Here is a 13,674-nt window from a genome sequence, read left to right as displayed (position 1 = left end):
TTCACATTTCAATGAGGTAGCTTGGTCCATCTTGGCATGTGTAAGTCAATGCGTACAACTAATTTTTCATCCAGTTTTCGCCGTGTTTAGTTACAAAGTTTTTTTTTCAAACTTTCAACTTTTTCATCAGATCAAAACTTTCCTACACACAAACTTCCAACTTTTCCGTCACACTGTTCCAATTTCAACCAAACTTCTAATTTTGATGTGAACAAAACACAGCCTTTGTGGATGTGAATTGACAACTTCTAGATTAGATAATGTGAATCCATTTTTAAAGTTTAAAATAATTAATATTATATCAATATACGCTAATGGCCCATCTCGTTTTACGTATCTTCTCAATCTTCCAATATTCTCGCTATGATTCTTGGGGAATTAGAGAGTTGGCGTTCCAATCGGGCTTCTCTGTGTTATTTCTTTTGGACGTGTAAACGCTGAACAGTTGCACATAATGGTTAGCTTCATTTTTCTTGTATGTAGTTATGTACCATCTAGACAGGGTTCAGGCCTTCGATCTTCAGGGGTTCAGGTTCAGCACGTTGTGCTCAAGATGGCACCAGGTGGTAGTAGTTGTATTGTTCGTTGTAGGATGGGAATTGCTGGCTACCTTTCGTCGCATGAGACATAACACTGTTCTATCGAATTCATACGTGTCATCCCTGTATTCGATTAATTTTACTCGATGTAGAAACGCTGCGTGGAGAAATGATCGTTCTGTTTTTCTCGAGACTTCTATATGTGTTGGATACGCGACAAAGCCCACTAGCGAGCGAGGGAAAATATTGGCATTTTGCACTTCTCTCTTGGGAATAAGTTCACTTAGCGACTCTCAAAAGTAATCAAAATCTAATCCGTGACCCTAAACTATAAAACCGGATATCCCAACCCCCAAACTCTTAAAACCGGTGTAATTTGACTCCCTTGGCAGTTTCGAAGGGCGATTTTGCTGACGTGGCGCCTACGTGACGGTATTGACCGGGTCTCCTCTACACGTGGCATTGACGTGGCGTTTAGATGTCATTTAGAATTAAAAAAATATATGCAGGACCCATTTGTCATTGACACCCAAAAGAAATTGTGGGACCCACGTGTCCTTTCTCTCTCTCCCCTCCCTCCAGTTCCTTCTCCTCGCTGCTCCCTCTCTCTCTCTCCCGCGGCGGGCGGCGAGCGGCGGAGGCATGGACGTGGCGCGGCGGCCTGCGAGCAGCAGGAGGACGGCGGTCGGCGACAGCGGGAGGCACACGCGGTGCGGTTGACACGACGTCATCCACCGTCACCGTCGCCGCCCACCGTCACGCGACCTCCTTCTCCACCTCCTCGCTTCATCGCCATCCGTATTAACATCAAATAGTTACTGCTAACTCGCACATTTACTGGAAAAAAAACTAATCTTAGCATAGTTGCATCACCCCTCATCCAAAACCAAAATCTACTCCTCACCTTTCCATGGACAAATCATTCGCATGCATAAAAAAGAGAAAAGGAAAGAGAACAAAGGAAAGAGATCCCCAAATGCAATGCATCCACCAAAACCTCCCATTTGCAGCAAGCAAGATTCAGTGTATTTGTGGGACAGAAAGATTTGGCAAGACGACAGCTACTGGCCTACCGCTGCGTGTAGATGACCGCCGGATCCAACGAAGTAGCAGAGCAAGCTTGGAATTGAGAAGAAAACATCCTTGTGGTCCAGCAAGGGCGACGCCGCTGGGCTTGCTCACTGCCTCTTGCTCGCCGCGGATCCTGCTTGGTGCGGCTTGGTCGGGTCAGTGGCGAATCTAGGATGAAAATAGAGGTGATGCTTTATATTTAAAGTCATAATACAAAATAATCATATACTCCCTCCTTTCATATTATAAGACTTTCTAGCATTGTCTATATTCATATAGATGTTAATGAAACTAGACATATCATCTATATGAATGTGGATAATGATAGAAAGTCTTATAATATGAAATGAAGAGAGTATCTTTGAACTATATCAACAATATTTTAAAATCCTGCGAGGGTAGAAAATGGAATAAAGAATAAAGAAAATGGAATAAAGAATAAAGGGAGCAAGTTGATTGGAAGATATATATATAGGTCATGGGCTGCAGACTGCAACAGCTACTGGAACACAAGAGTAAAAATAATCCACAATATAATTAATGATTACAAATGATCTATTAAATTTTCGTGCACATCGTTTCTTTCACCCTGAACTTCTCTAGCCAAAGAGCCATCACTGCTTGGCCCTTTGCTTTTTGCTGTCAATTTTGCTGGCAGTGTAAACTCACTAAGCATAGATATCTAGGGTCGATTCTTGGCAGCCAGAGCAGGGGCTGGAGCCCCTACCAGCCCCAACAGTGGATTCGCCAGTGGGTCGGGTCACGGATGACGGCTGTTGCTTGCCACCGCCTGGCTGGCGTACTGATGCCGCAGCCGTCGCCGCTCTAGTGCTTGCCGCCGCCACTCCCGCGCCTCCGCCGCTCGCAGGCGGCCGCGCCATGCCCGCACCTTCGCTACTCACCGCCGCCGCCGCCGTCGCCGCTTGAGAGAGAGAGGGAGCGGCGAGGAGAAGGAACTGGAGGGAGGGGAGAGAGAGAAGGGACACGTGGGTCCCACAATTTCTTTTGTGTTTCAATGACAAATAGGTCCCACACATATTTTTAATTCTAAATGCCACCTAAACGCCATGTCAACGCCACGTGTAAAGGAGACTCGGTCAATACCGCCCCATAGGTGCCACGTCAGCAAAACCGTCCTCTAAAACCGCCAAGGGAGTCAAATTACACCGGTTTTAAGAGTTTGAGGGTCGAGATATCCGGTTTTGTAGTTTAGGGTTACGGATTAGATTTCGATCACTTTTGAGGGTCACTAAGTGAACTTATTCCTCTCTCTTGCCCAGCGGCGTCACCAGCCCAGCATCGTTGGGCTGCCTGGGCCATGCACGCTGCGCCGTTTTGTATCTTGCCTGGCCCGAATCCACGGATAGCACACAGCACCACGGGAAAGAGTCGCGCAACCAGTGATTAGTCCCATACCGCTGCCTTGGATGCGGAACGATACTGGGAACAGTATAAAACAAGAGCCAAGGCCGCCGTTTAAAAACAGGCAGCTGCGCAGTGGGCACAGAGCGAACTATTCTTTCGCCTTTTACTAAAGAATACCGTGTGCTCGCTGCAAATAGCAGCATACTCTAATTTTTTGAGGGGATTTTCTATATAAGGAGAACCCCAACAATTATCAAAATGAAATTAAACTTATTTTTATTTTTCCTTTTTTTTTATGTCTGGTCACCTAAATTGAAGCCTACGAAGGGCCTATGCAGTTGCTCACGCATGTTACGCAGTACTGTATTGCTGTTTTGCTCTCACGCTGTCACGTGATATCAGAATTGTTTTACTCTCACGATATGTCGATCAGAATTGTATCCAAATTCACAACTCGCTGATGGCATCCCGATTTGCTGGTGCAGAGGCGAATGGAGGTTTTGCTTCGGGTGGTGATCAGTCCTCAAAACAAGACCATCTGTCTGATGGAGTCAGAATGAGGCTTGCAAAACTGAAAGTAGACAAAACCGTCTGTCTGATGGAATCAGAATGAGGCCTGCAAAACTGAAGTTAGAGTCAAAATCCGCTGTGACTACACTAATGTTGGCTAATACTGATCCACAGTCCAGAGCAAACTGATCTGTTTGTGGGTAGACAGCGTAGTTTTTTAGTAGTAAGTACAAAGACATATGCAGCTCAATGCATGCTTTAAGTCGAGATGACACCAGGAGATCAGTCTCCTTGTCACTGCAGGAAGTGGGCTCTTCTGCACTCAAAAGGTGCAGTTCATATCTCAACGAGGTAACTTGGTCCTGACATAGTGACATCTTGGTTCACATCACGATGCATCTAATTAATTATTCATCCACTTTTTTTTTTTTATCTCCAGAGTCCAGACAAGGGCTACATTAGATCATCTCCAACAACCTCTACAAATAGAACTCTCTAAATACCCATATAGCCAACTCTCCATCTAATTTGGCTGGCTAGTCAAACTAGCTATTCACTTCAACAATCTCTCCATCTATCCTCTCTACTTTGACTCTATGACACCGGGACCCATATGTCAGCCTCTCCCTTCTTTCTCCCCTTCCTTCCCCTCTTCCTCTTTTCTCACGTTGGCAGGATACAGGCGGCGGCGGCGAAGCGGCGAGGGGACAGCGGTGGTGGGCGCGGTGGGGGCCGACGGCTGCGGCGAGGGGAGGCGGCGGGCCGCGCCGCGCGGGGGCCGGCGGCCGCGGCGAGCGGAGGCGGCGGGCCGGCGACCGCGACGAGTGGATGCGGCGAGCAGTCGCGCGGGGGCCGGCGGCCGCGGCGAGCGGAGGCGGCGTGCGTCGCGCGGAGGCCGGCGGCCGTGGCGCGCGGAGGCGGCGGGCCGCGCCGCGCGAGGGCCCGGGGCCACGGCGACCGGAGGCGGCGGGCCGACGACCGCGACGAGCGGATGCGGCGAGCAGTCGCGCGGGGGCCGGCGGCCGCGGCGAGCGGAGGCGGCGAGCGTCGCGCGGAGGCCGGCGGCCGTGGCGAGCGGAGGCGGCTGCCGTGCTCTTCCCTGTGCTCGAGCTCCTCCCAATGCGGCCATGCCTCCTCGTGCTCGGTTGCCGTGTGGGATGGAGGATGGGCTGTGTGGGGCCCACTATTGGTCAGCCAAATAGACTAGCCAAATTTGGCTAGTGAAGGGAGAGTTTTGGCCAGAGCCATCCGGTTAGAGAAACAGTTGGAGTTAGTTTTTTTAGTTAGAATGGCTAAATTTTGACTTAAAGAGTGGAATGGAGAGGCTGTTGGAGATGCTCTTAGATAATGTGTCGATGAAATTGCCTCTTCCACCATTGTTGTTACTTGTCAGAAGGTGATGGCCAAAGGGAAGAAGATTCATCTGGAATCTGCCGTTGGTGCGTGCAGTGGCGTCGTGGCTAAAGAGGAGGAAGGAGCGGGGAGCTGGGGACGGCGAGCACGCGGCGGCGCTCCGGCGAGGCTAGCCATGACGCGGTGGCGGCGTTTTTGCTACGAACGTGGCGTTCGGAGTTAAAAACCCCGACCCCGTCGGACCTGTTACGACCGTTCGACATGTCTTGCGCGGTCCAGATTAGCTTGAGGCGAGATGGGGCTCGGCGTGTCAAACAGAAACGGCCCAAGAAGGCCCAATTTTAGGATCTCTCCCATCGATCTGATCCGCCCAACTCCGATCGGACGGTTTAAGATCGACCTGAATCGGATCCCTACCATTTGGTGCACGTTTGGGCATAAGTCACAGTGCTAGGGTCTCTTTTGCAAAATTCTCGTGGCACTTCTTTTCCGGACCGATCTGACCCGTCTAACTGCGATCGTACGGTCAGCTCTGAGCGTAGAACGCCGCCGCCGGAGGCGGCATGTGGCGGCCGCGCTCCTGCCGGAGACGGTGCCGCTGCCGCGTTCTCGCCACGCCGGCCACGCTATGCACGGCGGAGGAGCACTCCCAGGGTATCCGCTTCGTGCGTGCCGTTAACCTCGACCTCCGACTCTCCGACTCATCGGTAAGTCATTCCTCCCCTACCTCTCCCCGCTCACCAGCTGCTCGACGAAATGCTCCCCTACAAACACTGGAGTCCCGAACGCGCATGCGCATACCATGACATAGTACAGTAATCTGATCTCAACTCTTCCTTCCACCTAGCAGTATGCATGATGATCTGGTCTATTCATCTGCGGGAACAATTCCTCAAAACAAATGCACATAACTAGTTAAAAACTGTATACGATTGCTGCTACAGATTTCCGAATTTGATCCTAGCAGCCTATAGATAGATTGGATGGCTATCCATTATATAGCGCCGTGTGCTAGGTCCAATAATGATCCTTATTTCTTAAGTGATCAGTTACTAAGGTGCATGTGCAAGGCAGCGTTCTCTTGGTCAAGACCAATCTGTTGTGACTTGAAGCCCTTATCATGATATATAATTGGATAACAACAAAAAACCCAATTAATTAAGCTGCCATGGTGAGACTGTAAGAGTGAAAAGAACGAGAACTAGACAAATGGGCCAGGCTACGAATCGAAGCTATGATTCATCAAATAGATGCTAGTCAAGGCAGAAAGATACAGGTACATAGAGAATTAGATGTCAGTCACCCATGCTGATAAAGAATGTCTCCATGTTCCCTATATATAGGTGTGCAGGAGCACCAACCGACCGAATGCTTATTGTCCATAGAAATCCTGATGCGTTCAGGCAAAAACATATCTTGCCTCGTAATGTGATTGGTGTCATTGGTTCAATCAAACAGATTTTGAGCCTTGTTTGATTCCCTAACTTGCTGGTCAATCTGGCGACACATATTATTGGATGCCATATTCAGGTCTCAGGGCTTGATCGTAGTACAAGTAATCACATGCAAGCTGCACGCAGTTTCATGTAGCATGGGCTTCAAACTTGTAGAACTACACAACATGGCACCGGGGTCCGGGAACGACTTGACCTAGCTATGTTAGGCTTGTGCATACACTACTAGGCTCGTTTTCATGTCGTCGCTAGCTTGCTAGCTAGGCCGGCTATTAGACCGTGAATCAAGGTTTAATATGATCTATTCATTATGAAAATTTGTTATTATAGTCGTATCAAAGATTAATTTAATTACACTCTTTTGACGAGCACAACTTATATGTGATTAGAAGCTACATTTTCTTTTCTCCCATGTGCAAAAGATTATCAGACTTCTACAGGAAATTAGGGTTGGGATGGGATGAAACCATCCTTGATTTTAGGGTTGGGATGATTCCACTCGTGTGTTTGGTTTGTAGAATAGTACGATCCCAGTTTTTTTCTTATTTGGTTGAAGGGACGAGAGAGGGATGGGATGGACACCGTTTGTAACCACCGATGACGGCCGGCCGGGCGAAGGAGCGCGACTATAGCCTGGCAACAAGAAGGCGGAGGAGAGGCGTGAGCAGGCAAAGCAACCATGGCCGCCGTCGCCGCCTCTGCCCTGACCTCCCTCTCCACCACCGCAGCCGCCGCCAGTGGCAAGCGCCTCCTCCTCTCCTCCCTTGGCTCCCTCTCCCTCTCCTTCGCCTCCTGTGGCCGCGTCGCCGTTAGGCCCCGTAGGCGGGCGTAGGAGCGCGACGACGGACGGGCGGGCGGATCCGCTGCCACCGAGTCCCCCGCCTCCAGATCTGCCGCCGCACCCGTCCCCATCGCCGAATCCGCCGCCGCCATCCCCACCACGGGATCCACCATCGCCGAGGCCCCCGCTGCCACCATTGCCGAGCCCGCCGCCATCGCCCGAGCCGTTTGCTTCGCTCGAGCCCGCCGTCTCCTAAGGGCGAGTCACGCCGTTCGCTCATCCCAGGTGGGACGAGTTCATCCGCCACATTTGGCTGGATCGGTTGGTCCCGGATCTGAGAGAAATATTCTTCTCCAGGGGACTAACCCATCCCACTCACCTCTAAACTAAACACCTCTAAAAGTGGGTTCGTTCCAACCCATCCCACCCTTGCAACCAAACACTAAGGAGCTAAGCATGCATCATGCATCAATGAGACAAACAGTATAGCTTAGCCACCTAACAAAATCAGTATCTCCTGCCTTTTCACTGGACAAAATGACAATCGGCCGTTACTTTTGGGGTCACATGGACTCTGATTAATAATTAATCGAAAATTGTGCAAGGGCATAAAGTAATGCGTGTTAGTCACTTGTCGCATTCGAATATCGTTAAAAGGTCGCATTACTGATAGCACCATTTTTATATGCAATATGCTTATCATCATCCCATACTTGATCAGACTAAGCAAACTAACTGTTAAACTTCCTGTATAAATATGCATGGAGACCACCATGCTTCACACTCCACTCCACACTGGCACACTGCCCATATCCATCTATTCTGAATAGAGCCTCTGCATTGAGTTAAGAACTAATCCGTTTGACTAATTCTGTTTTTGCACACAAGTCGCCATAATCACCATGACAATGGCCATGGCGTCAATGAAGGGAGAGAACGTCACTGTATCTGCAGCAGCAGCTCCTCGGATGAAGAAGCTGGCGAGCATGCTTTGCATGAAGGGAGGGAACGGCGATGGCAGCTATCTCAACAACTCCCAAGCTCAGGTACGTACGACGTTTCCAAACACGAGCTTTACAGAAAGCAGGGGCAAATCCTGTGAAATGAATCACTGGGATCTTAACTAGGGAAACTATTCTAATCGCTCGAGGGGATGTTCCCTCGTTTGCTCAAAAACCATCTAAACGGTTATGAAAAATTCTAAAAAAATTTGACAACATTCATACAACACATATATACAACTTCACAAAAGTCCAAACTCAACTCACACACGTCGAGATATAAAAAAGACAAATTCAGCGTATGAATAGTAGCGTACTGTTTATATCTAAATTTGTCTTTTTTGTTTCTCGATGTGTAGATCGAATTTGAACATGAATTTTGGTGGACTAGTAGGTATCATTATACTTTACATTATCAATTTTTTTTTTAGAATTTTTCACAACTATTAGCATCGAATTTGGAAGAAAAATGTATACGAGAGGATATCCCCTCGAGGTATTAGAATCCACTCCTCTTAACTATACATTTAGCAAAGAAAAAGTTAGGATCTGAACTGAACCCTTGTGCTCTATGAAATGATCATGTGGATGTTTCAATCGTCTAACACTTGTGTTTAATATATTGAATATGGCTTTCAGTTACTGCAACAATTTTTTTTACAAGTACAAAAACTCAAAAATTTTCTGAAGATGTGTGCAAAACGACGAGTGTTTTTGTCCTGCACAAGATATCAGATGTAGCTAGCCATCCAATATTTAGTCCTACTTTACTGTACAAGTAAATGCATGGTAGTTACTATAATACAGGTTAAGAATTGATAGCGTCAGTTTTTAACTGTAAACTGGCTATAAATAGGCTCTGCACGCCCGGCGCATGCTTCACTTTCTGGAGGAGACACTGGACGCGATGATGGAACGTTCGTCCAGCGACAAGCTCTTCACGGCGGCCGACCTGGGTTGCTCCTGCGGCAGCAACAGCCTCTTCATCGTCGACGTCATCGTCCGCCGCGTCTCCGAGGCGTACGAGTCCCGCGGCCGCGACGCCCCCGAGTTCCAGGTCTTCTTCTCCGACCTCCCCAGCAACGACTTCAACACGCTGTTCCAGCTGCTCCCGCCGCTCCTCGCGCCGGTGGCCGGCAGCCTCGAGGAGTGCCTCGCCGCGGGCGAAGGCGCGGCGACGGCGACGCGGCCGTACCACGCGGCCGGCGTCCCCGGGACGTTCTACGGGCGCCTCTTCCCCGGCGAGTCCATCGACGTGTTCACCTCCACCTTCTCTTTGCACTGGCTCTCGCAGGTGCCGGAGGAGGTCGGTGACAGCGCGTCGCCGGCGTACAATGGCGGGCGGGTGTTCGTCCACCGCGCCACGGAGGCCGTCGCCGCCGCGTACAAGCGCCAGTTCCAGGCCGACCTCGCCCGCTTCCTGCGTTCGCGGGCGCGCGAGATGAAGCGCGGCGGCGCCATGTTCCTCGCCTGCCTCGGCCGGAGCTCCGGCGACCCGGCCGACCAAGGCGGCGCCGGCCTCCTCTTCGGCACGCACTTCCAGGACGCGTGGGACGATCTCGTCCAGGAGGGCGTGGTCGAGGGGGAGAAGAGGGACAGCTTCAACATCCCGGTGTACGCGCCGAGCCTGCAGGAGTTCCGCGACGTCGTGCGCGCGGACGGCGCGTTCGCGATCGACAGGCTCGAGCTGGTGAGGGGAGGGAGTCCGCTGGTGGTGGACCGGCCGGACGACGCGGCGGAGGTCGGCCGCGCCATGGCGAACAGCTGCAAGGCCGTGGCCGGGGTGCTCGTGGACGCGCACATCGGCGAGCGCCGCGGCGCGCAGCTGTTCGAGCGGCTGGAGCGGCGCGCGGCGAGGCACGCGAGGGAGCTCGTGGAGAAGATGCACTTCTTCCACGTGGTTTGCTCGCTCTCTCTCGCGCCATAACAGCATCGCAAACGGATGCGTATAGCAGCATCCGCATAGTAGTAGGTTCGGTGAACCCGTTTTGAGTGGTTGCACACGAATTTGCTGCAGCTTTCTTTCATTTCCTTGGCTTCCAATGAAACGAGTTCTACGTGTACGTTTGTACCGCACGTCCACGTGCACAGTGATTTGTAGTTGTATTCCCTCTGTTTTATATTATAGCTCGTTTAATTATTTTTTAGTTAAATTTGTTTAAGTTTGATCAAGTTTTTAGAGAAAAAAATATAGTAACACTTTCAATATAAAACAAACATATTATCTAAATATATTCAATGTTAAATTTAATAAAACTTATTTGATATTATAGATATTGCTATTTTTTCTATAAACTTCATCAAACCTAAAAGAAAACTTAGATCAAGAAAAAAAATCGAACAACTTATAATATGAAACGGAGTACTAGTGAGCATGCGTATTTGAAACAGATCGCTTGATTCCATGGTTAAACGCAACTACGCAAATATGATTCACATAGGGAAATTCTGGAAGTGAAAAATAAATTCAGCAAAAATATTCTACGGAAGAAGCAATTGCTGTACCCTCTCGCAGTCTTGCTTGGCACTGTACATGTATTGTATGGTGTGTTGGGGAGTTCTGTGACTATACAGCAAAATATGTGGGTCAAAGATCCAGGATTATGCAATCGTTCTGGAAATACCATTTATTTGGGAAATTTGGTCACGACCAAACAGTAAATTATCGTCTCAAACCTTACATTTCACACTGAACCCGGAGAGGCAGAGAATTCTCTACTGTTTCTAACTTCACAAGCTAAAGGAACATCAGGAAATAAAAGTCATCCGTTCACGTGCTTCAGACTAACATCTTATCGCACATCGGTCCTCTGTACTGCTCAACCAAATAATGACCGACCCTTGTTTCGTTCAAGCCGAGCCTCCCTCTGTTAATAATAAAATACAAAGGAAATGAAGCATACTCAACTGGAGGAAATAGTATGAGAAGTAAAATGTTGTGATCATTGATCAAGCATATATAGAACTCCTTGGTCATTCTTGTTTATGATATAAAGAAAGATTTCGATAGGCATTAGTCCAGATAAATAAAAACATTCTTGCAAATAAAGCTCATCCCAGCATCTGAATATATTTATGATATATAGTCAAGTTAACTTTGCTCGCAACTTGCACGTAAAGATCATATACCAGTTTTTACTTGAATAGATTTGTCATGGGCACTGGGACCAGAGGCCGAGGCCCAAGATTATGTATCAAATATTTAAACCTGTACGCCATTATCGCTTCTCTACATAGGTATTTTTCAGACTCAAATATTACTACTGAATCAGCTAATGTGTTTGAGAGAGATGTAACAGGAGTTCAATTATCAACTAACAATTCTGATGTAGCAGATTGTTGTTCATGTGTTCTGGCAAATATTCCATCACAAACAAGAACACATCACAGAGAAATTCTAGGTGAAAGTGATGTTTTTTATACAAGCACTAAAATTGCACATTGAGGGCGCTTTGGAATCAGAAAAAAAAAGGTTTAACTCAGGAAGACGGGGAAGATGGAGAGACTGAAGGTTCAGATAGACAGGCATAAGATGACAAAATATTCAGGCCACCTAGAGGCAATAATTTTATGGTGAGTTCGTAATGGGTTCAATAACTGACTACTGTAAATATCTACTTCTACGGTGCAAACAATTGGTTATACCTGAGGAGAAAGGAAGTGTAGATCAAGTCAATAGTGCTTACTAGTCTATGGAAATCTTATATAATGGCCTCGGATTTTTATCAGCACATGGAAGGAGGAAAATTAACAGACAAGAGCATTGGTAAGATAGGATAAGAACAAAAGCAATCACAGTGATAAAAGAGGGCCATAAAATTAAACTCTAAACAGAAACAGTTTCCAAGCGTTTTTCTGGTGAAACAATAACTACTAATGTTTGTTTGAAGGATTAACAATGGTACACCCATGGAGTCAGGGACGCTCAACAATGTACTTGTTGGTGAACTGAATGAAGGTGTGGCACACCATGTCGCGCTGCCCTTTGGGTAAGCACATCCTAATTCTTGCTGTATACCGAGCCATTCTACATCTACACAATTTCCTGAATAGTTTTGTTTTTTTCAATATCATGTACAGTGGCGGAGTCAGCGTGGGGGCTGGGGGGTAGACCCCCCTACCCCCTAATGAATCATTAGTGTCCCCATTAAGACCCCCTAAAATTTAAATCCATATATCTATTGCAAGGGGGCTAAAATAGACCTTGTCTGAGATTGTTAGAAGGTCCAAAAGGCTGAGTAGCCCCCACTATAATTTTATTCTGGCTCCGCCACTGATCATGTAGGAACATGAAGAGCATATATAGTCACTAATATTAGCACCACATGACATGATGACAGTAGAGGGGAATTATCATACACGAACAGGACAATATGGTGAATATGCCAATGCCACTGGTAAGGTAATCAGGGTCATCTTTGGCCAAACTGTGCCAAAAGTTATAATTTAGGATCCACCAAAAGTGCTTAAGGCATGTGGCCAGACAAAAAACCGTCAACAAGAACAGAAAACAAAACATATTGTCTTGCACGATCGATTGGGGTCGTAAATCATACAGTACCATCACTATTTACTTTAGACAGATTAGGGGAAAATAGGATAATAGCAATACCTCTCTCTTTTTGCACTCCTTATAGTCGTCGAACTGCTGCTGGCACTTGCTCTTGTCTTGGTTGGCCTCCAAACCTGAAGAACCAACACGAACAGAATCAGAGATCAACCACACACGCGTGAAAATCCGAGCTCTCCACATAGTATGATGACTGCGAAGGGGGTCAAGGAGGCGGCGAGGAGATGGGGGTAGTTAGATCAAGATTAGGACGGATGCATCATACACTTGAGGGAGGCGGTGTACTGGGGGAAGCAGTCGGAGTCGGCGATCCTGGCGGCGCTGGGGTACGGCGGGGACGCCGCCGCCGGCGACGACGCGCGGTGGGTGGGGGGCGCCGTGGCTGCCTTCGCCGTCGCCATGATGCCTTCTTCCTCTTCCTCTTCCTCTCTCTGCTCAGCGTTGCGGGGCTTTGGATTTTTTTTTCTTTTTTCTTTGGCCTGAATAGAGTCCACATCGGCAGTAATGGGCAGAAATATCTATAGACGTTGGGCCGTGCAGCAACTCGTTTTGGGCCGGAATCCAGCCCAACACTTGCAAGATGATTTTTTATTTCAGGGAGTTGCTAACCGTATATATGGGGAAAACTTGGGTTCATTTGTTACTCCTAAAGTCCTAAAGAAGTCATTTGGAAGAGTGGAATCGGCCAAAGTTAAACAATTCTTGGCATGATATCATGGTTGGTTGGCATGATATTTAGCTTCAGAACAAAACCTTGTACAATGAGCTAAATATCATGCAAAAATGTAGTACACGATCAAATTTAGGCATACGCAGTTTTCAGAACAAAAGAAGAAAAAAATCAATGACTGTATAGTGTATACACTTCCAATAGACATCTTGTGCCTACAGATAGAGGCCATTAGACTGTGTACAAGAGCTGAGTCACTGCGTCATAGATAACTATTTCTTTGTTGATTACTGCAGTTGAAATTTCGTCGAAGTATACGAGATGTTGAGTTCCTCCGAAGCAAACTACTCCCGAGTTGCT

At 47.9% G+C, this 13,674-nt stretch overlaps 3 protein-coding genes and 1 non-coding gene across 5 annotated transcripts; 2 read left to right on the top strand and 2 right to left on the bottom strand.

Annotated features, from left to right (window-relative positions):
* Nucleotides 1-3,098: 3,098 nt before the first annotated feature.
* Nucleotides 3,099-3,217, top strand: LOC112938840 (U5 spliceosomal RNA). The gene has a single exon (XR_003242160.1). It is a non-coding gene; the product is annotated as a U5 spliceosomal RNA (small nuclear RNA).
* Nucleotides 3,218-4,148: 931 nt separating this feature from the next.
* LOC136356247 (uncharacterized) lies at nucleotides 4,149-7,288 on the bottom strand. Its single transcript, XM_066309854.1, has 2 exons — nucleotides 6,934-7,288; nucleotides 4,149-4,654 (listed from the first exon to the last, which is right to left on the bottom strand). Exons 1-2 carry the CDS (start codon nucleotides 7,286-7,288, stop codon nucleotides 4,149-4,151), a joined length of 861 nt encoding a protein of 286 aa, XP_066165951.1.
* LOC4337315 (indole-3-acetate O-methyltransferase 1-like) lies at nucleotides 4,610-10,173 on the top strand. 2 transcript variants are annotated; one of them, NM_001419920.1, is made up of 3 exons: nucleotides 4,610-5,545; nucleotides 7,962-8,119; nucleotides 8,931-10,173. In NM_001419920.1, exons 2-3 carry the CDS (start codon nucleotides 7,976-7,978, stop codon nucleotides 9,999-10,001), a joined length of 1,215 nt encoding a protein of 404 aa, NP_001406849.1. In that variant the 5' UTR covers nucleotides 4,610-5,545; nucleotides 7,962-7,975; the 3' UTR covers nucleotides 10,002-10,173. The 2 variants fall into 2 exon arrangements, with proteins under 2 accessions (NP_001406849.1, NP_001406848.1); NM_001419919.1 differs by lacking the exon at nucleotides 4,610-5,545 and having other exon boundaries at nucleotides 7,856-8,119.
* A 502-nt stretch (nucleotides 10,174-10,675) lies between these two features.
* Nucleotides 10,676-13,081, bottom strand: LOC4337314 (uncharacterized). Its single transcript, XM_026024919.2, has 3 exons — nucleotides 12,910-13,081; nucleotides 12,687-12,760; nucleotides 10,676-10,941 (listed from the first exon to the last, which is right to left on the bottom strand). The coding sequence occupies exons 1-3, from the start codon at nucleotides 13,043-13,045 to the stop codon at nucleotides 10,894-10,896; spliced, it is 258 nt and encodes an 85-aa protein (XP_025880704.2). The 5' UTR covers nucleotides 13,046-13,081; the 3' UTR covers nucleotides 10,676-10,893.
* Nucleotides 13,082-13,674: the final 593 nt, after the last annotated feature.

Source organism: Oryza sativa, chromosome 4 (assembly GCF_034140825.1).
Source record: "Oryza sativa Japonica Group chromosome 4, ASM3414082v1".
NCBI lineage: Eukaryota > Viridiplantae > Streptophyta > Magnoliopsida > Poales > Poaceae > Oryza > Oryza sativa.
This window is presented reverse-complemented; position numbering and strand designations above follow the sequence as displayed.